Source organism: Papio anubis, chromosome 12, assembly GCF_008728515.1.
Source record: "Papio anubis isolate 15944 chromosome 12, Panubis1.0, whole genome shotgun sequence".
NCBI classification, from domain to species: Eukaryota; Metazoa; Chordata; class Mammalia; order Primates; family Cercopithecidae; genus Papio; species Papio anubis.
In genome coordinates, this window is record NC_044987.1 from 16,328,154 (window position 1) to 16,352,565 (window position 24,412).

The following is a 24,412-nucleotide window of genomic DNA, read 5'->3' on the forward strand; positions in this document are numbered from 1 at the left end:
CGGGCTACCTGTGGAACCAGGTCACTGTGCCCACAGAGGTCATTGTGCCCTTGGGTAGTTTGATTAGCTACTCTCAGAACAATTGTTCATTGTTCTTCCCCACCTGGGACCCTCCCCAACTTGGGGCCCCTTCCTCATTGTTGCTTGCTTATCAGGACTCTACATTCCACCCTTGGCAGAACAACAATGACAAATCTTTGGCATTGGGCAGAGGTCTCATCTTCCAACTACTTCCTGCTGACCAGGGGCATAGAGTTCTCCCTACCTACGATTGTTGATCTGTCAAGAGACCCATCCTGGATTGTGGGACCTCGGATATTGGATTTTGCTGGAGGAAGCGTCTCATCAGAGAGGGGGAGCATGTCAAGGCAAAACTGGTGTCCAACTGAATTCAGGGGAGACTGGTAAAGGTAGCAGGCATCATTGGGGAGAGACTGATACCCCATTCACAGCATCATTTGAAGGTGAAACTGCTGAATTTTAGAAGATACAATTTTATTTCTTAAGCCAGTTACTGAAAAGGCGAAGAAAAACCTTTTGCAGTCTGACTATTTTTCCTTATTGAAAGCCCATTTAGAAAACCTGGAAGTTACTTGATGAAAAAGTGTTTGAATTTAAACAGCATAGGGAACCAATTTTAGACAGACTATTATACCTTAATTACATACAACATTCCTTTTATAAATTTCTTTCATGAATTTTCTCATGACTTACACTGGTCATGACTATCTGTGATGGGCTTGGACTTTCTGACTTGTCCTAAACTTCCCTCTTTCTTAACAATCAGTCATTTTACTTTATGACAAGAATTTATCACACAAGATCCGTTCTTATATAAAATTTCTTTCTTTATAACTCTCCTTATCAAAAATACCTCTTCACCTTTATAACTTCCTTCTTCTTTTTTGTTTTATTATTTTTATTTTTATTTTTTTGAGACAGAGTCTCACTCTATCACCCAGGCTGGAGTGCAGTGGTGCGATCTCGGCTCACTGTAACCTCTGCTTCCTGAGTTCAAGTGATTCTTGTGCCTCAGCCTCCCAGGTAGCTGGGACTACAGGCACAAGCCACTATGCCTGGCTAATGTTTGTATTTTTAGTAGAGATGGGGTTTCACCCTGTTGACCAGGCTTGTCTTGAACTCCTGACCTCAAGTGTTCCACCACCTTGGCCTCCCAAAGTGCTAAGATTACAGGCATGAGCCACCGCACCTGGCCTTCACCTTTATAACTGTCTTTATGTCTCTCTTATTTCCTCATTCCTTTTACCTTGTTTTATAAGTAACCTGGTTTTTTTTTTTTTTGAGATGGAGTCTCACTCTATCATCCAGGCTGGAGTGCAGTGGCACAATCTTGGCTCACTACAGTCTCCACCTTGTGGGTTCAAGCAATTCTCCTGCCTCAGCCTCCCAAGTAGCTGGGACTACAGGTGTGTGCCACCACACCCAGCTAATTTTTGTATTTTTTTAGTAGAGACAGGGCTTTGCCATGTTGGCCAGGCTGATCTTGAACTCCTGACCACAGGTGATCTGCATGCCTTGGCCTTCCAGAGTGCTGGGATTACGGGCGTGAGTTACCACATCTGGCCTATATGTAACCTTTGAATTAGACAAAAAAATATTTTCCTTTTGTTAGGAAGTTAAGGTTTATACTGTGTGTTGCTGTGCGAGTTCTGTGAAGGGGCCACATATGAGGAAGTTATCCCCCCTCAAGAGATTTCTAGGTTGAATTTCTTGCTAGGGTGTGTCTGTATAAGTGTGGGCTATTTTTAAACCCCCGAGATAGGACTATCCAGGTTGAAGCTATTGGTTAAAGATTTAGGTAGCTTTCCTGGGAGAAACGGGGATATTAGAGGGAAAGATGAATTCACAAGTTGGGTAAACATTAAGCAGGCACCCATCTTGGAAAGGATATTTTTGCCCCAAAGGGGTGTGGGGCATTTGGATATTACCAGGGACTGGCGGGAGATTGGTAATTGGTCCCTTAAATAATATAAAGGGGTATGGATTTTTTGGGCAGGGGAGTGCCACTTGTTCTCATTACCCAACAGGATTTGGAGGAGAGTTGCTCAGAGAAGATTAGTATAGAGTCACTACAAGTCATTTATGTAGCCAAAATGATAACTACAAAATTTCTAAAAGGAAAAAATCTTTACTTGCTGATAGAGGGGAGAGTCAACTTTCCAAGCAGGTCGCAATAAAGACAGCGTGACACCAACCGAATCTGTCTCCTCTCCCCTCCTTTTTCTGTTGTTTATTGAAAGGTAAACAAAAATCTCTCATTATTTTAAAATATTATGCAAAAATCTTGTTTAAGAGAGAAATCAAAATTTCACCTTTACATTAGTATATTATTAATGTTATATCCAATTCATAATAAAACCTTATATACAAATCTATACAATCGTAGTTAGTTTGACCATAAGGTGAAATGTCCACACACCTCTCATAATTCTTTACAATTTTCTGTTAAACAAATAAATTCTCTAGAAAACCATTATTCAGACACATGGGCCCCGATTCTGGCCCTACATCAGTGTGCTTTTATTTCAGTGTTCGACCTACGGAAAAGCTAAGTAATCCCCTTTAAATCTTAGCCAACTTGCTTGTACCTACAGAACTTTTCACAAGATTAACCCTTCACAAACCCTTTTCAAGTTGCTTAAACCATCAGTTTTGTCCCATTACTCTTTTTTTTTTTTTTTAGACAGAGTCTCACTCCGTCACCTAGGCTGGCATGCAGTGCCACAATCTCAGCTCACTGCAACCTTCGCCTCCCAAGTTCAAGTGATTCTCCTGCCTCAGCCTCCCAAGTAGCTGGGATTACAGGCACTCAACACCACACGTGACTAATTTTTGTATTTTTAGTAGAGAAGAGGTTTTGCCATGTTGGCCAGGCTGGTCTCAAACTCCTGATCTCAAGTGATCTGCCCACCTCAGCCTCCCAAAGTTCTGGGATTACAGGCGTGAGTCACCATGCCCAGCTGTCCCATTACTCTTTTAGGTGAGGCCAATAGTTAAAACCCTCTGAGCTAGACAAAATTACATTCTGTTTAACAGAAACCATATTCACATGACTTCTTAATAACCTCCCACCAAAACACATTCTTTATTTACACTGTCTTTGTTTTTTATTTTATTTACGCTGTCTTTATTTTTAAAAATCATTAGAGTCATGTGACCTAAAAGGGATTAAAGTTTCAATTTTTTCTGATAATATGCTTGATTTTAGTTTTTTTAAGCCAATTAATTAGAGCTCTTTTATATAAATACTATACACACAACACATATAAATACACAGAAATGGAGAATCAAGACAAAATTCCATTGACTGAGAAGTTCTTAGAGGGAGAGCAGGGGCTTTTTGTTTGTTTAGACGGAGTCTCGCTCTGTTGCCAGGTTGGAATGCAGTGGTGCGATCACAACTCACTGCAGCCTCAACCTCCTGAGCTCAAGTGATCCTCCCACTTCAGCCTCCTGAATAGCTAGGACCACAGGTGCCTGCCACTATGCCCAGCTAATTTTTTTTTTTTTTTTTAATACAGATGGGGTTTCGCCAAGTTGCCCAGGCTGGTCTCAAACTCCTGGGCTCAAGCAATCTGTCCACTTCGGCCTCTCAAAGTGCTAGGATTATAAACATGAGCCACTGTGCCTGGCCAGCAGGGGCTTTTAAAACAATATGTGTATACGTACAGCCCAAATATCATCTTTAATTAAGTTGATTTCTGACTATGGAGTTCTCAAAATAAAAATTTCTTAAAAATCTTTTGTTACCAGATTTTAGCCAGGACAAATGGCCAATATTTCTGGCTTTTGAATCGTTACCTAAAGGTAACCTCCTATGTGAAATTAATAAACCTTAAGTAAGGGGATAACTTAAATATGGACGCACAAGGTCCGTGTGTGTCTGGAGACACAAGGTGTCTCCAAAGAGATGGTAAGCAATTTACAAGATCTAGAATTGCCCCAAAGGTAACTCAGAGAAAAAAGTTTCAAGACAGGAAATTAGGAGCTGTCCATGGAAGGGAAAAGAATCAATAAATGATTAAATCACAAAAGACTCACTTTTGAAGCCAGGAATTGAACCCAGCGCACCCCTCTGAGAGGGCAAAGCCCTAGTAGTTGAGCTACAGCAGGGGTCCCCAATCCCTAGGCAGTAGACTGGCACTGATCCATGGCCTGTCAGGAACCGAAACGCTCAGCAGGAAGTAAGTGGCAGGCAGACGAGCAAGCATTACTGCCTGAGCTCTGCCTCCTTTCAGATTAGCAAGGGTATTAGATTCTCATAGGAGTGTGAACCTATTGTGAACTGCACATGTGAGGGATCTAGGTTTCATGCTTCTTATGAGAATCTAATGCCTGGTGATCTGAGGTGGAATAGTTTCATCCCCAAATCATCCTCCACCCTCCCTGGTCTGTGGAAAAATTGTCTTCCATGAAACGGGTCCTTGGTGCCAAAAAGATTGGGGACCAGTGACCTATAGTGCAAGGTGACTGCTGTTGTTTTTTCCAGGAGGAGTTTAGAGCATTTGCAAGCTTGCAAAGAATTTTAACTGCTCAAGAGAACTTTCTAGGACTAGCCATGTTGTTATTACGCACCTTCTTTTAATTTAGCCTTTTCCTTTAAATGGTGTACTCAATTCCAACAGTGACTCAATCTTAAAGCCTGTTAAACTCCAGATAGTGATTTTCCAGATTTTTACCATATAGGCAAAAGGTAGTTCCAGAAAGGGGGAGAGGAGGTGTCTCCATGACAGGCAGCTCTTGAACTCAAAGGGGAAATGGATAATTTTACTTGCCACTTCCAGAGTCACCCTTGGCTTTGTTTTGTTGTGATTTGGAATTCAGCTGGGGCAGAGAGCCCACTTCAGTTTAAGGCCATCAGGGGCTAGAATTCTGTCCTCAGGGCCTTTCAGCCCTCAGAACAGTCCTATTTTCAGCAGCTGAGCTTGTGGCAGAGGGAGCAAGCTGTGAAGGGCTTTTTCTCATGTATCCCATTGGGGCAGTTTGCCTTCCAGTGGCCTGGCCATCTGCACTGAGGGCACTTACCTGGAGGAGTGTCCTTAGGGCAACTGGAGGGGCCGAGGGCTTCTAAATCAGCCAACAATTGAGCCTGCCTTTGTCTCTGCATTTTTCTTTCTCCTTAGCTCTGCCCTCCTCATTCTGCTCTTGGTTGTAAAAGACTGATGAGGCTAAGTTGAGGATTTTTTTGCATAGGGGCCATGCTGTATTACACAAGAAAGTTGTTTCTTTTTGAGAGTCTGAGGGTTAAATTTGTCTCAATGTTTTAGGATGCAATGCAGAGGTGAGTCTGAAGGAACAGACGGGATTTGTCCCATGGTGGGACTGGAAAATGATGAGCCATCCTCTGGGGGCTAATGTCTGCTGGGGACACAAACTGCTTTCTCTTGGGGCTTCTCGCTGAGGAAACGTGTTCCACTCACATCCACTGACGGACTGGGGTGCACTTTCTAAAGGGTATCCCAGCTATCAGAAAGACCTCTTTGCACTGGGGCCTTGCACCGGATGATTGGTTCAGGTATGAGGACAGGAGGGGAATGGGGAGACTCACTGCTCGGAGGTTGCTTGAGCCCACCTAGTTTGGGAACATCCAGAGCAGGAGGTCTGCCTGTCTTCACAGGGAGAAGTTAGAGTGAGAAAGAGGGGGGTGTGAGTCCCCCAAACCACGTGTGCCAATTGTGACACATAGAGGGACTTTTGACCAGAAAAGATAGGAGAGGGTTTTCCTCTCTCCTGGGCAAGGCAGACAAGACTCTTCAGCCCCTGGCCTTCAGGCCACACCAGGAAGTGGCCCTGGCCAGTTGTCATAAGTTGCCAGAGGGATATTAGAGTTTGTTTCCGTTGAAAACTGAAAAGGAAAGCAAACTCTGGTTGGGTGACGACTTCTCACCAGGACCTTCTGGTCCACTGGGGAGTGGCCCTGGCCAGGACCTTCAGTTGTCTCCAAACTTGGATGCTGTGCACCGAGATATTGGAGTTGGAGGAGAGGCAAGGGAGAGAGTAGTGGAGAGGTCCCCAAGCAATCCCCTTTTGGATCACCAAAATGTTGCGGGTAGTGACTAGCTAGGGCTGATGTCACTGGCAGCAAATGTGTTTCAAAGACAGTCATAGGAAAGAAGGCAGATTTATTAGAGAAGATATGAAAATATGTTGCAAGGTTGTAATGGGCAGCACAGCAGAGAAAGCGCTGTCTGCAAAGAGGCAGGGGCTGAAGGGAAGTTTTATAGGGTGGTGCTGGAGGGGGCTACCCATGAAAGAGGTCACTGTGCCCATAGAAGTCATTATGCCCTCAGGTTGTTTGATTAGCTCTGTCTCAGAACAGTCAAGTTCATTGTTCTTCCACACTTGGGCCCTCCCCGAACTGGGGCCCCTCCTCATTGTTACTTACTTATCAGGACTACACACATACTGTTCTCCATAGTGGCTGTGCTACTTTGCATTCCTACCAACAGTGTGTAAGAGTCCCCTTTTCTCTGCATCCTCACCAGCATTTGTGTGTGTGTGTGTTTGTCTTTTTGATAATAACCTTAACTGGAGTGAGATGATAACTCATTGTGGGTTTCATTTGCATTTCCATGATTACTGATATTGAGAATTTTTTTTCATATATATGTTGGCCATTTGTATGTCTTCTTTTGAGAAATGTCTGTTCAGACCATTTGCCCATTTTTAATCCCCCTACACTATTAGTAATAGAAAAGAAGATCCTGATAGTCATAACCCCCTAGAAAGACAGAAGGTATTTGCCAGAATTTATATTGTGAAAGAACCATGAGCTCAGGTCAAAATATGTGGCCAACAGATGAGGTAACTTACTATGGAGAATTATCTCAAAACATCTGCTGAGGAGATAAATTAGTATCTGGAAAGAGAAGGAAGCAGGGTAGAAGCTGAGAATTTCAATGGTGTCTCTTATCAAGGTGCTTAAGGTGCTTCTGAATATTTTTGCTGGATTTTTTAAAAAATGGAGATTCATTTTATTTATCTATATATGAAATTGGAATTTTGTTATTCAGCTAAATGTGTATAAAAAATTCAGAATTTGTGTGTGTTGGTGAATATATAGAGAGGAATTTGCAAATATCTGTCAACTAACTAGGAAATTCAAACTCAGATAGTGTTCTTGGTAAATGTCCAAGGTGTTATGAACTCATTTGACAAGTAGTTACTGAGCATGTCCCTGTATCTCACACCACGCTGGCACTGGAAGGGTGGTGGTTCATGGGCATGGCTCTTGGCTTCATGGAGCTTATAGTTTGGGAGTGGAGGTAGAGAGCAGGTCTTAATTAAATGAGCACTCAAATAAATAGACATAGTGGCCCATACCCTAAAGGAAAGGTAGAGGTACTATTAAGATATGTGGCTGCTGGGCGTGGTAGCTTACGCCTGTAGTCCCAGCACATTGGTAGGCTGAGGTGGGCAGATCACCTGAGGTGGGGAGTTTGAGACCAGCATGGCCAGCATGGTGAAACCCTGTCTCTACTAAAAATACAAAGTTAGCCGGGCATGGTGGCACATGCCTGTAATCCCAGCTACCCAGGAGGCTGAGGCAGAAGAATCACTTGAACCTGGGAGGCGGAGGTTGCCGTGAGCCGAGATTGCGCCATTGCACTCCAGCCTAGGCAAAAAACTGAAACTCCATCTCAAAATAAAAAAAAAGACATGTGGCTTAGGGACCTGTCCTGGGATGAATGGTTGAGGAGAGGTTTCCTGAGGAGATGACATTTAACTTGAGATGTGAGCGATGAGCAGGTGTTAACTGGGTGAAGGCCTGAGCAAGGCGGATTGGAAGACCATTCAGTCAGGAGGAACAGATTAATCTTCTTTTGACAAATAAAGTTCAGAAAAGCTTTGCTCTAAAATATTGGTTACTTTCTCAAATGTGGAGTAACAGCATAGTGTAGCGAAGACACAGGCTTGGATCCGGGATGCCTGGGCTTGAATCCTCGCTCTGCCACTCGCTCTGTGTTCTCAGGCAAGTCACGTTGCCATTCTCTGCCTCATTTCCTCATCTGTAAAACCTCATGGGGTTGTTGTGAGGATTAAATCAGTTAATGTGCAAAGCACCCAGGGCCTGGCATTAACCTTCTCTGCTTTATTACATATCAACTACTGATTACTAGTGTGCTGCTCTATTAAGAAAAAGGTCTGATCTTTTAATATTGAAAACAAGGCCCAGTGATTTTCCCAAAGATCAAAGAGTTAGTTAAAGGAAGTTCTGAGCCCAGAAGAACGTTTAAAAAAAACTCTTAGTAATTTTTCTGCTAAAATCATTGCTTCTCTCTTCACCGAGTTCTAATGGTGCATTTGAGTACGTAGGACTGATAATGAGTGTCTTCTATTAATGATACTTATGTTTCTTAGAATTTGTTTGAAGATGGTTTGGGTGTGGCTCTGAGTTACTCAGATTTAGTGCCGAGATTCAGAATCTTTTTAGAGTCGCTGGCTTCCTCTTAGAATAGAGTGGAGCGGGGGGCTGCTGCAAGATGCCTTTAAGTTGATTTCAACTTAATGGTCACATTGTCAGCTATGAGCATTTATCCAGTATATGCCAGGCATTTTACCGGCGCTGTAACACGGCACCAGGACACACGTATAAACAAGGCACGTATGGTGCTACCTTTTAGAGTCTGCAGACTTGAGTTGGTGGCAGACACATAAATTAGTCATTACTCCTTGCAGTTGGTGAGCTGCTGGGGGAATGTCCCACTGCTAAGTGCTGTTTTCTGGGCAGAGGAGGGAGCACAACCAACTCCCTGGGGAAGGCAACAGATGTCCCAGACGTGATGAACTAACGTTAGGACATACTGTAAAGGAAGCCCCTTACGACCCTCATCCATGTATGTATGGGGCAAGGTGGGTGGCATGGAGCAGGAATGGGGTCTTGATTATGTTGAGAGAGGTCTGTGTTTTCATTAGAGTTTCTTTTGTTTAGGGGAATCTATGTGACTCCTGGTATATCTGGCTCCGTGTGATTATTATCCACATTGTTACAACAAGGTTCAAAAATGGAAACTTAAGTTTCCAGTTCATTCTGATTCATCATTTGCCATTCTTAGGAAGGTAGAAGCTCAGAACCTGAAATCTCCCCTAAAGCTACAAACTCTGTTTCTGACTCTTATCTATATAAAGAATCTTCCATGGTAATGCTTCCCATTTTCAAAGCACTGTTATCTACATTATCCTATTAGATCCTTTCCTTTTCAATCCCTTTTAATGGCAAGGAAACAGGTTCAGCAAGATCAGCTGACCTCTCTGTGTAAGTGGGACCTAAGGTAGAAACTTCCTTGAATAGCTTAACTCTGATTTTCCAGGTAGAGGATTTTGTTGATTGGAAAATACGATTAAGGAAGGTCTTAAGTAATCTATTTTTATTAATTAAAATGGCTATCGTATGTGCCAGATGTCCCAGCAGAGCTGGGCGGGGTACCTTACTGTTATTGCAAAAAACACATCGTTCCTCTTAGCAGATCCTGAGGTGGAATCTCGCCAGTGGCCGGGTGGCCGGGGGTAAAGACAGCGGCTGAGACCGGGCGCAGTAGTAGGTGGGAACCCAAGACTGGTTGCGCTGTAACTCCTGAGAGTCAGGGTTCTTCTGTTTAGCTAAGAAAATTTGGGGGTAGTTTGTAGAACGGTGAATCCTTTTCCAGGGACTGGTGAATGCAATGAAATGAATACTACAGAGATAACATGCATATCAAACACACACTTTTGTCCAGTGCACAGCCCAATTCTCATTCTAGCCACACTGCCCTGCCTTTAAAAAGTTTAAAAAAAAAAAAAAGATAAAAAGTTCACCGTGGGCCAGGCGCAGTGGCCCATGCCTATAATCCCAACACTTTGGGAGGCTGAGGTGGAGGATCACTCAAGCCCAGGAGTTTGAGGCCAGCTTGGGCAACACAGAGAGACCTCTCTACTACTAACAACAACAACAAAAAAAATTAGCAAGCGTGGTGTAACATGCCTGTATACAGTCCCAGCTACTCAGGAGGCTGAGATAAGAAGGTTGCTTGAGCCCTGGAGATCACGTCACTGCACTCCAGCCTGGGCAACAGAGTGAGACTCTGTTCCTGCCCCCCACCTCTTCCTCCCAAAAAAGCAGTAATTCTAATTTAGGTGGAGAGATGGGGGGAAATTTCAGACTGGATATCCTGTAATTTTTTGTTTGTGTGAAATACACAGGTAGTGGAAGGTCTAGGGTTGTCATCTCAAGGGCATCCTGCAATCATTTGCTTTTTTTTTCCTCTATAAAAGCAACTTTCATCTAATCTTCCCTTACGGCCAATCTAAAGCAGCCCCCAAGTGACTCTTCAAACACTACTCTGTTTTGTTGCATCATAGCACTTACTGACATCTGGTATTTTCTTACTCATTCATTCATTTGCTTCTTTTTTCCCCAGCTCCCGCTACACGCAAACTGCAAATGAGCTGGGACCTCGTCTTATTTTTCTTGTTCAATGCTGCATACCAGTGTCTCAAACAGAGGCTGCTCCATATAGTCCTTCACTATTGGTTTTTTAAGTTAATGAACTTCTCTTGACATGATTTTCTGATTTTTGTTCTTTTATCTTAAGGTTTAAAAGTTGAGAGCAGCATGTTTTGCCTACTGAAACTCATCCTGCTGCCAGTGTTACTGGGTAAGTAGAAGCTAAGGGACTGTGTGGGGTATTTGATTTCTCCTAAGTTCTGTGCATTATTAAAAGCCAATTTGATATGTTTTTGATTCCCCTGGGTTTCTTGAAGATGGAAATCCTAATGTGGAACTTCACAGTTTTGTTGAAGCAGCTGTTTTTGAAGCCAGCTAGCTTATGGTTTCTTGGGAAGCTGAATCTTCCTGTTTCCATTAGAAACAGAATGGCTTTGGGTCCTAAAGGGTGTTCTGGGACCCTCTTACGTGACAAAAAGAAAGTTTCTCTGTGGCATTCCTGCACTTTAAATTGTTATCTTTAAAACCACAGTTCGCCTTGAATCAGGAACTGAAATTACCAAAGAGAGACCCAGAGCTGTTTTCATGCTACAGCCACGCCGGCCTTCTTGTGGTTCCTCAAATTCACTGAGCTCTTTCCCAATTTGTGGTGGTTTCCTTTGCCTGGAACCTTCCTCCCAACACTTCACTCTAGCAAGCCCGCCCAAGGCTTCCTTACCCTTCAGGTTTCCCCTTATGCTCCACTTACTTCTGAGGAGCCTGACCTGGCCATCTCCTCGGACCAGATTAGTCTCCTCTTTACACCTCCACCTAAGTACTGGGCTTCTTGTTGCTCATCTCCACTGGTTTCTAGGTTTTCATCCTTTTCCCCATGCTTTTTTCTTTATCCTGTGGGTGTAGTTCTGGAAGGAGAAGAAATTAATCAGGTGCTTTGCTCTCATAGCCTTTTCTTTTTCTCTTTATTATCATTTTTTGAACTTTGGACAGTGATTTAAACCCTGACACAGCAAAGTATATAACAGGGTTGCCTTTGCTCCTATTCTAGGCAATACAGAGTGTGTACAAACATGCACATATGCACGCACACCAAAATGGTGTTCATTAGAGAATTTTTCTTTTTTCTTTTTTTTGAGACGGAGTCTCACTCTGTCGCCCAGGCTGGAGTGCAGTGGCCAGATCTCAGCTCACTGCAAGCTCCGCCTCAGGGGTTTACGCCATTCTCCTGCTTCAGCCTCCGGAGTAGCTGGGACTACAGGCGCCCGCCACCTCGCCCGGCTAGTTTTTCGTATTTTTTAGTAGAGACAGGGTTTCACCGTGTTAGCCAGGATGGTCTCAATCTCCTGACCTAGTGATCCGCCTGTCTCGGCCTCCCAAAGTGCTGGGATTATAGGCTTGAGCCACCGTGCCCGGCCCATTAGAGAATTTTTCTCAAAGAAGCAGGGTTATAATGATCTCAGAAGGTATTTAGACATTTTCCCAGAGATCTGTGGAGCAGCCTGCAGGTTTTTGCCCTCCAATCCAGAAAGCTACTAGTCCAACCCCGGTATGTGGTGACTTGGTGACACTGGGGGTTTTGTAGTTTTTGTGGAGAGGTTTTCTTTTCTTGCAGAAAATCTCATCTTCTTCAGCTGTTTCTCTACTAAGATTGCCCTTCAAACATCAGTTTCTCTTTGCTTTGGTGGCTATTGTTGCTTCCTAGCAGTTCTTCATTTAATTCTACGCACAGTGTTCTTAGTATTAAATTCGCTTATTACACTTTCGACCACACGTGGAATTGCTCAATTCTTCCTTACAGGAAAATTCCAAATATTTGTTGGAGCTAATTTTGATTTCTTTCAAAATAATTCCCTCTGAAGGGTTTAGAGTTGCTGTTTTCTTTTGTGTCCTCCCTGCTGTGTGAGCCTGCTGTTGGGCAGGAAGTTAACTCTCTTCTCTCAGGGAAACAGCTTGCATGAAAAGACTGGCACATATTCTGTTCATTCCCATCACTTGGCTCTTCTCTGATATGAATTGGGCAGCATCTAAATGTATCTTTCTTGATTTTGTTGTCTCTTTGCATAGAGCATATCTTGTGAAAACAGAAATATCCATGTAATGTTTTTTTCTTGTAGTGACCTCTTGAAATTGCTTGAGCAACCTAGAGATAATGGACAGGGGTCCCTGTGTGAAGCACCTAGAGGCTGGAAAGCTGATGACAAAGCTGGAGGGGTGAGGCAGGGAGAGGACAAACACAGTGGAAATGCAGGAGGAAAGCTATGCTCCATGGTGGCCTAATTATAAGGACCTGCCCTACAGCCAGAATCAGCCAGCAAATGCAGAAATAAGCTTTTGTAAAGGAACTAAAAGACGAAGAGGAAGTAGACAAAAGGTCCTTTTTTCAGAGAGGGAACCAGTGGGAGACTTAAGAGCAAGGAACATCCCATTTCCTGGTAAGTGGAGGTGGGTGTCTAAATTGATGATCAGAAAGGAGAGACTTCCAGGGTTTCCCTTATTTCTTTAGAAAGGTTGGGAGGAAGAATTCCAGAAAAGCGTAAGGGACTAGATAGGAGGAGGGAGCCAGACAGCATTTATTGTAGTAGGAAGATTGCAGAACCCTTCTGATGAGCCATATAGGTAACCAGAGGACAGGGATGCCATGCTGCCTTTGAACACGCCTCTGAGGACTTTGTCTATGTTGGATCATCCAGGGAGAGGGGTGTTTAGTACTCCATGATTGAAATTGATTTTTGTTGTTGAGAGTATTTGTCTAAATGATGTGTCCTCTTGCCTTTGACTTCTATAGATTATTCCTTGGGCCTGAATGACTTGAATGTTTCCCCCGCTGAGCTAACAGTCCATGTGGGTGATTCAGCTCTGATGGGATGTGTTTTCCAGAGCACAGAAGACAAATGCATATTCAAGATAGACTGGATTCTCTCATCAGGAGAGCAGGCCAAGGTAACGCGGGGGAAACATCATTATGTAATAGAAGCCCCTGACTGCTGGTGTCAGGACAGAGTGGTGTAAGAGTCAGGCATCAGGTGCCACCAGGAGGTGTTACAAGAGCTGGGGCTTTGGAGATGATCAGAACTGGGCCTTGCACTAGCTCAGGAACTTGGTTATGTTATCAGCTGGGTAAGTAAGTTACTCAACCTTGCTGATCTTAGCTTCCTGAGCTGTGAAGAGGAAGGCAATTACAATAATGGTAATGCTTACCTTTCAAGTAGTTAAGGGGCTAATGGGAGACACACACATGAAATGAGAGGTTCCTTGTTCTTGCACATGAAATTCTTTTAGTTTCCTTCCTTTATCCCTACCCTTTGTTAAGTAGCAGAAGCGGGTGAGAGGGGTAAATTCCAAGGTTCTAGAAAGGAGAGCTCTGACCTAGGCATAGGAACTATAACACAGTAATCTTTTTTGGGGTGGGGAGGAGGACAGATTCTTTCAGTGTTTTTCACTGCTCCATTTATGTGCTGGGGAATCATCCTTTTCTCCTTTGTGGCTGCTTAAAGTGTTGGGATTAGCAGATGCAGCATGGCTGGGTAAGGGTCTTTCATGGAGCTCTTTGGAGTGAGGAACAGTGTATTAAGCCTCATCAGAGAGTCTGTATAGATACTCGTATATCAGGATCATTTGTGAAAAACATCCCACGTAGTTTGTTACTAACAAGAAACTCCCAATGTTTGCAAATAAAATATTGTTTTTGTAGCTCAACAGAGCACACTCCCTGTTGTCCCTATAACGCTACTCTCACTCAAATTTTTATTGGCCTTTATTTTTATAAGAGGGATAGGTCCATGGTGTAAGTAGAGTAAGAATTTCTGCCGGGTGTGGTAACTCACGTCTGTAATCCCAGCACTTTGGGAGGCTAAGGCGGGGGGATCACTTGAGCTCAAGAGTTCGAGACGAGCCTGGGCAACATGGCAAAAAAACAATCTCTACAAAAAAAAACAAACACAAAAATTAGCTGGTTGCAGTGGCATGTGCCTGTAGTCCCAGCTACTTGGGAGACTGAGGTGGGAGGATCACCTGAGCCTAGGAGGTGAAGCTGCAGTGAGCTGTGGATTGTGCACTGCAGTCCAGCCTGGGTGACGGAGGAAAACAATACAAAACCAAAACCAAAAACAAAAGAATTCCCCAGGGCCCAGCCTAGAACCATTGCCTGTGGATGACTCCTTTTGTGTTATGATACTGCTGCCGGGAGGAGGGTAGAGATGAGAGAAGTGGCAGCCAGCCGGCCATGCCTGGAATTCTCATGCCAACACCACCCACAGCACTAGTGAAAATAGATCATGCATCTGAATGCCATCTAATCTGGGGCCGTGGTAGAAACTAGGGTGAAAATGAGAGATGGTTTTCAAGAGTTGTAAGTTTAAAACCGTAGAGTGATCTTCAGAGTGGGTGCTATATTTTACCTTAAACTGTAAGAAATAAAATGTGGACCACATTTCTCCATTTGTCCTTGTAGAAAGTGAGCCGCAGAGCTTGTGCAAGTTGGACTGTTGCCTGGCACATTATTTTTATTAACTGGGTACCAAATGCTTTTGGATCATGATCATGATGATAGCTCTGCTGCCCCCACACAACAGAGTATCTGGGATCCAGGCTCCTCGGTCTAGCACCTCTTTTGATTTTCTCCAACACTGTTTTGCCCTTCAGGATGAATATGTGCTATACTATTACTCCAATCTCAGTGTGCCTATAGGGCGCTTCCAGAACCGCGTACAGTTGATGGGGGACATCTTATGCAATGATGGCTCTCTCCTGCTCCAAGATGTGCAAGAGGCTGACCAGGGAACCTATACCTGTGAAATCCGCCTCAAAGGGGAAAGCCAGGTGTTCAAGAAGGCGGTGGTACTGCATGTGCTACCAGAGGAGCCTAAAGGTACGCAAATGCTTACTTAAAGAGGGGCCAAGGGGCAAGAGATTCCATGTGCAAGAGGCAAGGAAACTGATTATCTTGAGCAAATGCCAGCCTTTGGGCTAAGTACTTACCACAGAGTGAATCTTCAAAAAATGATCATAATGATTTCAGTCAATAAAAATATAGTTATTTTATTAAATAAAATATTGATAATTATTGTATTATTACTTCAAACACACTTCCTCCTCCCAAAAGCCCTGTGAAGGATGTTTTGTTCACGTATGTGTCCAAATATGTTTTGGACACATATTTATTAAATGGCATAACTAGTACTTGATCCCTGGCACCTCTGACAACAGAGTCCATGTTCTTTTTTACTATGCCCTAATACCTTTCCTCAGTTATCCACATTGATGCTACATCTGTATTTTATAGGTACCCTCTGTTAGGTGTTCTGGGGGATAGAAAAGAAATGAGCAGGCCAGGCTCAGTGGCTCATGCCTGTAATCCTAGCATTTTGGGAGGCTGAGGCAGAAGGATTGCTTGAGTCCAGGGGTTCAAGGCTGCAGTGAGCTATGATGGTACCTCTGCATTCTAGCCTGGGTGACAGAGCAAGACTCTATCTAAAAAAAGAAAAAAAAAAAAAAAGGCTGGGTGTGATGGCTCACACCTGTAATTCTAACACTTCGGGAGCCTGAGGTAGGAGGATCACTTGAGGCCAGTTTGAGACTAGCTTAGGCAACATGGCGAGACCCTATGTCTAAAAAAAAAAAAAAAAAAAAAAAGCTGGGCATGATGGCACATGACTGTGGTGGTTTCAGGTACTAGGGAGACTGTAGTGAGAGGATCACTGGAGCCCAGGAGGTGGAGGCTGCAGTGAGCTGTGATTGCACCACTGCACTCCAGCTTGGGTGACAGAGCTGAGACCCTGACTCTTAAAAAAGAAAAAAAAAAAAGAAGAAAAGAACAGATCTTTCTAACTCTTTGCACTTTATTTTTCCATTTATAAGTGGAGGGAGTGGTAGATGGGTGGTTTTAAAATTTGTGCTCTGTAAAACCTTAAGTTCCAAAGAACATGAATGGTAAAAGCGGGGCAGGGGGTTGGTAGCAGACATATCTGCTCAGATAGGACCCCAGGCTCCCACCTGCATTGCAACCAAAGTCCTTTTCCTTTTTCCTGTTGTATTCATTGGGCTACCAGGTAAGATTTGGTTTGAATAAGGATTCTGCTGCTTTCAAGCAGTTTGAAAGGGAGAGTATAAGCTATGGTGGCCTGAGTCATTTAGAAAGTTTTTTTTTTTGCCTCTTTGGATATTAGTTGAAAGGAATGCAACTGAGACTGTAACCAAAGGAGGCATTATGCTTCCAGAAAAATCTCGAAAGTATTGCAAGCAACTGTAGAAGCTGTTGTATTGGGCTCCAAAGGAAAGGGTAGAGAGATTCAACCAGTTAGTCCAAAAGCTGGAGATAAAATTCTTCCCCCAGAATCTAGAATATGGAGGCACCAAAGTAGTTCTGGATGACAGGGATCATTCTTTATTTAGAGATGGTGGATTCTTGGAAAGTATATATATTGAAATAAATCACTATTGAAAAAGTCTCATGTGAAGCCACTCATTCCACTGGAGTTCTGAAATCTTTCATCGTGTAAATAATTTCCATGTCTCTCTTTTATAATAAACTAATGATATCCAAACTAATGTCAGCCAGTGTCTCTAAAATTTAGTTTTGCTTATTGATATAAACACTTACAAATAAAAATACATAAATGAAAGTAAAAGTTTGCAAGCTGCAGAACTAGATGCATTCTTTAAGATTGCGGAATAGAAGGAACAGTCTGTGACCCCAGGAAACTTTGTAATGTAGTTAGGGAACTAGAATCTGGGGCCATTTCCCGCCTGCAGCTAGCTTAGGTCCTTAGCCTCCCAGCTTTATTCATGAGCTCCTCCAGTGCACCCTTCCTTCCTCTCTTATGACACTCATCACACCCATTCACTTGTGTCTTCCCTGCTTGCCTGGGCACAGCCCCTGGTACAGCGTAAGCAATTAATAAGCATTTGTGGAATGAATGAAGTTACTGAGTTAGCATCCCTTGCTTGAATCCAATTTCTAAAAAATGGAGTTGTAGGAGGTGGCCTCTGGCCCCTCTCCTAATTATCGGTATTGTCATTTTTCTCTTAATTCCAAAGCTCTGGTTCTCCCGGAAGAAGAAGCAAATCAGATGCCTGTGCCCAAGGATTCTCTCTTTTTTTTTTTTTTTTTTTTTTTTTGAGGTAGGGTCTTGCTCTGTCACCCAGGCTCTGGAGTTGCAGTGGTACAATCACGGCTCACTGTAGCCTTGAACTCCTGGGTTCAAGTGATCCTTCTGCCTCAATCTCCCTAGTAGCTAGGTCCATAGGTATGCATCACCATGCCTGACTTTGTTTGTTTGTTTAAGTAGAGACGGGGTCTCCCTACATTGCCCAGGTTGGTCTCAAACCCCTGGGCTCAAGTGATCCTCCTGCCTCAGCCTCCCCAAATTGCTGGTATTACAAAGGATTCTCTTTTTGCTTCCTTTTTCTGCCTTTGGTCTCTAATGCTGTGCCTGAACACTTGCCCATGCAAGCACAGCCTTTTCCTGCTTAGAAGAGACACAGAGGAAACTGCAAGGAGTCAATTTCAAGAGCTGAGGAATTCATAGAAACAGGCTAGGGCAGTGTTAGAGGTAGTCAGATATTTCCCCAGTGGCTAGTGGAGCAAACTGTATTTTTTTTTTTTATAGAATGGGACTAGATCCAACCCCTAACAATTTTGCCTAGTGGAAGGTGCTCCAACTTGCTTTACGTAAGTTGCCTCCACCAACGTGGCAACTCCGTCTTTTGCAGTCATCTATAATTTTCTCTACAAAGTTTACCCTTCAGTTGACAGTCTATGATTCTACTGCTTCAATTCTTTTTTTCATAGTTCTTAATTTAAATACTATAGATGAAAATAATAATTAGATTAATGTCCTCTACTTTTGCTCTAGAATCAGCCATCCTTCTACTTATGTGGGGTGCCACAGTAGAGTGAGTGAGAAAACTCAGGCTTTGCCTTCGCTCAGGCCTGAGCTTAAATGTTGGCTTTACCTTTTACTGGCCATGTGGCGTTGGGCTCCTTTACTTTCCTTCTCTGCAAAATGGGAGAGTAGTCATACAAACCTCAAAATATTGTAATGACTAACTGATCTACCATGTACAGGGTGTCTAGCACATGGCTGGTGCATTGAAATGACTCAGAATGTTCAGTTGTTATTATTGCATTTTAAAAATAGAGTTTAATTTTTAATGTGCTGATAGATTTAAAGGGAGTTTGCTTCCTTGCTGGTATTCTTTGGAGTAAATTTTTTATCGCTTTCAAAATAATTCCTTCCATAGATTTTAGAGTTCATAATATTTTCTTTTGCTTTCCTCCTATTGTGCATTTCTCCTGCTGGGCAGGAAGTTACTCTTCTCCCAGGGAAACAATTTGGATAAAAGGGTGGCTTATGCACTCTGTTCCCTCGTGATCTTTGCTTAACACTCTTTTGAAGGAACTCTGTGCACTTAAGACCTAGACCTGTGTCTTCCTTATACACTACCCTGCCTTTCATTGCTTAATCAACTTTGTGGTTGATTTGTATAGAGCATTACTGAAAAATCAGAAATATCTTTCCACTTCTTTTCTTTTTCACGGGCCACTTAAAATGACTTATGTAATAAACATATGGTGGGTCAGCTGCTTGTACAATAGGCAGAAGGAAGAGCCTAGGAGTTGGAAAGCCAGAAGCAGGGGAAGAGGGGAGGGTGGGGGCGGGAGAGAGCAGGATGAAAACAGAAAGAAAAGTCTTTTGTCTTGGCCTAATTAGCAAGGAGTCCTGTGACTTGTACCAAGGCCAGAACTAGGTCCTAGAATAAAAGAAAAAGAATAAAAGAAGTTGAAGAAAGTTACCCATGGTTCATTTTTTTTAGTTGGGAGAGTCAGTGGGTTAAATATAAGAATGAGAGTTCTATAACTTTCCACTTCCTGTTTATGCTAAGCAGATGTTGGTATCTAAGACGATGAACATAAAGTGGGGCCTTTGAGATTTTCCATACTTCCTTTAGTACAAACTTGATGTGAAATTAGAGTTCATGGGAGGAATTCTGGAAAAAGGGAAAGAGAAAGGAATTAAAGAGGACCAGAAAGTGTTTACAGTGGTATGGAGACAGCAGAAACCCTCGGGCTTGGTACATGTGGGCAGCTAGAGGGTATTCTCATCTTGGGGATGCTGCTGTGCTGGTCTGAGGGAGGAGGCTGTGAGTACTTTGGATCCAGGGAGGATCCTCCGGATCACCTACAGAGGGAATATGTATAGTGTTTGGTGGTGACAGTGATTTTTGCTGCTGAGGGTCTTTGGCTAACCATGATCTCTTCTAGAAAGTCTTTGACTTCTATAGATTATAACTTTAGTCTGACTTGATTTACTATTTTATCCTCAGAGCTCATGGTCCGCGTGGGTGAAATGCTTCGGATGGGATGTGTTTTCCAGAGCACAGAAGTGAAACACGTGACCAAGGTAGAATGGATATTTTCAGGACGGCGCGCAAAGGTAACAAGGAGGAAACATCACTGTGTTAGAGAAGGCTCTGGCTGATGGTGTCAGGACAGAGGTAGAATCAGGCACATGAGGAGGTGTTGCAAGAGCCTGGGCTTTGGGGCTTATCAGAACTGGATCTTCTCCTAGCAATTTCAGCTTTCTGGTGGGAAAGATAACTCCAATGAAGAAGAAGAAGAACAAGAAGATGATGATGATGCTTAACTTTTAGATGCCAATGTGAAATTGTACATGTAAAGCATTTTGTACATGACTTGGCCCCTACATTTTAGTTTCCTTCTTTCTCCCTTTTCCTTTGTATAGAGTCCGTGGGAGAATGAGGGAGATGATTTTTGTGGCCCAGCCAGGAAAGCAATGGGCTAGGCATAAAAGTGATTACACTTTTATTCTTACAGGAGTTAGTTCTGTGACTTTTCATCTGTGCTCCATTGCCCCATTTATGTGATGGAGGGAATTTTCATGGGTACTTCACGTGCTGGGATTGATCGATCCTGGGGGCCAGGGTGAGGGGTATTTCTTGGGAGATCTATACAGCAGTAAACAGCAAGTTCGTTCATTAGACCAGTAGATCTCAACCATGATGTGGTCGTATACTTATGAGTCAACATGTATTGTGGGGATATCCCAAGTAACTTGTTATTAATAAAAGTTAAGGTGCAAAATTTATTAAAGATTAACTTTTATAAATTAAAACATATTCCAGGTCATCTCTCTAACAAAGTCATTTGCACTTGATTCCTCTATGCTATCTGAGTGGGTCACAGTGGTGACATCATGATGGAGTATGGGGAATTACATCTGGTCCCAGGTTCACCCCTGAGAGCTTGCCATGCATTTAAATGTCATCCATTGAGTGATTCACAGGAGAAAATAGGATGAGAATTGACATTTTGAGGTTGTGAATTTGAATCACAAGAGACAAATGTTAGGGGCCAGGTCACTTCATTCACGTTTGTGTCTACATACCCATTAACTTTTCTTAAAAGCTTTAAAAAAGCAATCTGCATGCCTTTTTTTTAAATGCCAATATTCATTTAACAAGTTATTTTTAAAGCATCTGCTATATGAAGAATACTCAAAACCCCTGACCTGATGGGAAACTTACAACTAAGATGAGGGAGATACGCATAAAATAATAAAGAAGTATATAATACATCAGGCAATAGTAAGAGCCTATGGGGAACGATAAAGCAGGACTTTGTGGTTTTTGTTATGTGGGTGCTTGGGGAGGCCATACTGAGATGACATTTGAGGAGAGGTGTGAAGGAAGTCAGGGAGTGAATCCTGCATGTGTGTAGGGGAAGAATGTTCTTGCAGTCATAGACAGTAGCAAGTGCAAAGACCCTGCAGCCAGTATGCAAGGAGCAGCCAAGAGGTCCATGTGGCTGGAGTGCAGTGACCTAAGTAGGTGAGGGAAGAGCAAGTAGAAGTTGAAGTCAGAGGAAAAGGGAGATGGGCTGGGTCATGCAGGGCCTTGCATTTTGGTATAAATGGGAGTAGGGGCAATGAAGGGTTTTGAGCACAGGAGTAACATGATTTAACTTACATTTTTAAAGCCTCATCTGCTGAAAATAGATTGTCATAGCAAATAAGCAGGGAGACAAGTAAGAAAGCTGTTGCAAGAACCCAGGTGAGAGATGAGCTGGACCAGAATGGTATCAGTGGAGGAGGTGAGGACTGGCTGGATTGGGGATTTATTTTGAAGGTTGAGGTGATAGGATTTGCTGAGGGATTTGATGTGATTTTTTCCAGAAAGAAATTAAGGATGACTCCAAGATTTTTAGCCTGAGTATCTGGAGGAAGGCATTGCCATGTACCCAAATGGGATGGACTGGAAAGAACTGGTTTGGGGGAAAGATGGAGTTCCGTTTTAGACATGTTTCAGGTTCCTATTGGAAATCCAACTAGAAATGTCATCAAGAATAAAAGTATACTTTTGCTTTTTTTACTGGAAAGGTACACAAAATGAAAGTCCTCCTTTTCTCATCCCTCTGTTCAGATGGAACAACTGTTCATGGTTTGGTGATGTCCTTCACAAGCACACACACATGCACATGTGTATGTGCGTGTACATGACTTTGTGTTATTTAAAGCTTTCTGATAATACCCTTACTGCCTTCACCTAGCAGGGCCTTGGGAGTCCTGAGATCTTCCCTCCCCCATTTTCTCCGCTCCCCGCTCCACTCCAGTCCTCACAATCTCATACTTTTTGCCTTCCCCTTCTAGGAGGAGATTGTGTTTCGTTACTACCACAAACTCAGGATGTCCGTGGGGTACTCCCAGAGCTGGGGCCACTTCCAGAATCGTGTGAACCTGGTGGGGGACATTTTCCGCAATGACGGTTCCATTGTGCTTCAAGGAGTGAGGGAGTCAGACGGAGGAAACTACACCTGCAGTATCCACCTAGGGAACCTGGTGTTCAAGAAAACCATTGTGCTGCATGTCAGCCCAGAAGAGCCTCGAAGTATCTAACATTTGGCTGGGGGGCATTGAGGGACCTCCTGGCTGGTGCATGGGGCCAGGACTAGAGTGAGGCCGGAGAGGTTCCTAGGATGCAAAATTGAAGGAGGCATCCCTCTCAGGTGCTGACTCTGGCCTTGCACAACCCTGAGAATGATGCCTCCTTAGAGGTGGCTCCTCAGGTACCTGACTTGCCTCACCCTAGTTCTGGCCCCGCTGCTAGGCCAGGGACAGGGGAGCTAATTTAGTGAATACCAATCCTCTGCCAGACCCCACTCATTGCCAGGGTCATCTATTGATGTAAAGATACAGAAGCTCAGGGAAGGATCTGAGTTGATGTCCAAAGTCAGCATACTTGGTTTCAAGGGAGGTGCTGTACGCGCTAGAGTGGAGCGGGAAGTGATCCTAAGCTAGTGAGAGACAGCCAGGAACAGAGAGGAACATGCAGGCACCAGAACCAAAAATGGAGGGGTTTTCTGATCAGAGGTTCTCGGTTCTGGCAAACAGCGTGCATCAAGGCCAGTGGTGTGTAGGAGAGGAAAGACTCGATTGTGTTGACAGAGAGAGGTTGATAAGTGAGGGGTTGAAGTTAAACCATAACCCAGTTAGCAATCAGGATGTGGCCTGTGGACTTTGCCCCTTGCTAGGGCCTTCAGGAGTTGGTTGTGGTTGATTGGGGGCGGGGAAGATGGGGTGAGGATGGAACATACCTCATACCTCAGGCCAGAGATTTAAGTCTGTGGAGGTACCTTGTCTCCAGCTGGAGAGGGGAGCAGGGCAGATGGGTTTCTTAAAGAACCATCATCTTTCTGTGTGCTTCCTTCTCAGAAGTCCAATTCACAGAGAAAATCGAGCTATTATGGGGGCTCATGCAGCTTCTCTACCCACAAACATATCTATGTCTCCCCATCCTTATCTCTGCCCTGCCATCCTGAGACAGAGGAGGGTCCCTTCTGCTCTGGGCTTATCTGGCCCCCTGTGCCCAGGTGGCATCCTTCCCAGGAGCCTCACAACATGGCTCTTTGAGCTCTCACTTTCTGTTGGCTTCTACCATTCAAATTTGCTCGATTCTACCACTGACCCACTCCAACTCCCTTCTACGTCTTTTTTTCTTCAGCTCCATTCTGTGTCTTTCTTTTTCTTCAGATTGCTTTCCTGAGATACAATTCACATACCATACAATTTGCCCATTTAAAGCGTTCAGCTCAATGGTTTTAGTACATTCGGAGTTGTACAACCACCACCACAATCATGTATTTCTTTCTCAACATAGCCAAATAGCTTGCTAAAGGTCTGTGTTTGGAATACTACTGTCTCATCTCCCATTAACTCTTCAGTGCACTGCATTCTGGCTTATTCTACCTGTACTCCAGCTTAGACCACCAATGGCACTGCAACTATCCATCCTCAGCCTTCTCTCCCTCAGTAGCGTTGGACACTATATTTTATATGCACTCTATGTTGGACCCAATTCCACACACACTCATGGATATGCATAGTAAACTCTACACAAGTTTTCCACAAATCCTTCATACGCGACAAGTCTCACCTACCCCTGTACACCCTTCCTCAGCCCATCTCCCCAACCTCAGTTGTGTAACTAGATGCCTGGGGATGTGCTTGATTCCTTCCCTTTCCTTGACCCCAATCTAACAGGTCAGGTCAACAAGTCCTTGACTCCTACTACAGACTCTTGGAGTTGTCTTCCTTCCAGTCTGTCACTGCCACCTTAGTTCTGGCTGTCTTCATCTCTGTCTTGAACTGTAGGCCTCTAACCAGTCTCTGCTTTCTCTCTCAGCCACTGCTCCTCATTCTTCACACGGCTCTTGGTGCCATCTTTCTATATCACATTAAGAACTTTCTCTTCCACTGCTAATAATCTTTCAATGGTTTTTTCATTGCCTGCAGAAAAATGCCAAATTCTTGGTTGAGATAGTCAAGGTCCTTCCTGACTTGGACCCTATCATCTCTCCAGCCAAATTCTCCAGCACACCCACAGATGCCACTTTTGTGCCAGACCCATTGAACTCTTTCTAGTTTCTAAAATCACCATCCTGTCAGGCCTTCAGAT

The 24,412-nt window shown here is 43.6% G+C and overlaps 1 protein-coding gene across 7 annotated transcripts in view; it reads left to right on the top strand.

Moving 5' to 3' along the window:
* The window catches only part of JAML (junction adhesion molecule like), a 35,268-nt gene that overhangs the window by 3,010 nt on the left and 7,846 nt on the right, over positions 1–24,412 (top strand). For 3 of the 7 annotated variants that reach the window (XR_002517243.2, XM_009187384.4, XM_021926594.2), the window contains exons 1-6: positions 10,593–10,655; positions 12,556–12,873; positions 13,227–13,381; positions 15,083–15,308; positions 19,766–19,875; positions 22,108–22,345. Coding sequence is in view for 5 of the 7 variants with exons in the window: in XM_009187384.4 (XP_009185648.2) it covers positions 12,684–12,873; positions 13,227–13,381; positions 15,083–15,308; positions 19,766–19,875; positions 22,108–22,345 (919 nt within the window). In the remaining 2 variants the exon portion in view is untranslated. Of the gene's footprint in view, positions 1–10,592; positions 10,656–12,555; positions 12,874–12,907; positions 13,058–13,226; positions 13,382–15,082; positions 15,309–19,765; positions 19,876–22,107; positions 22,346–24,412 lie in introns of those variants that run through there. The other 4 variants (XR_004177336.1, XM_021926595.2, XM_009187386.3 and 1 more) reach the window with 2 other exon arrangements.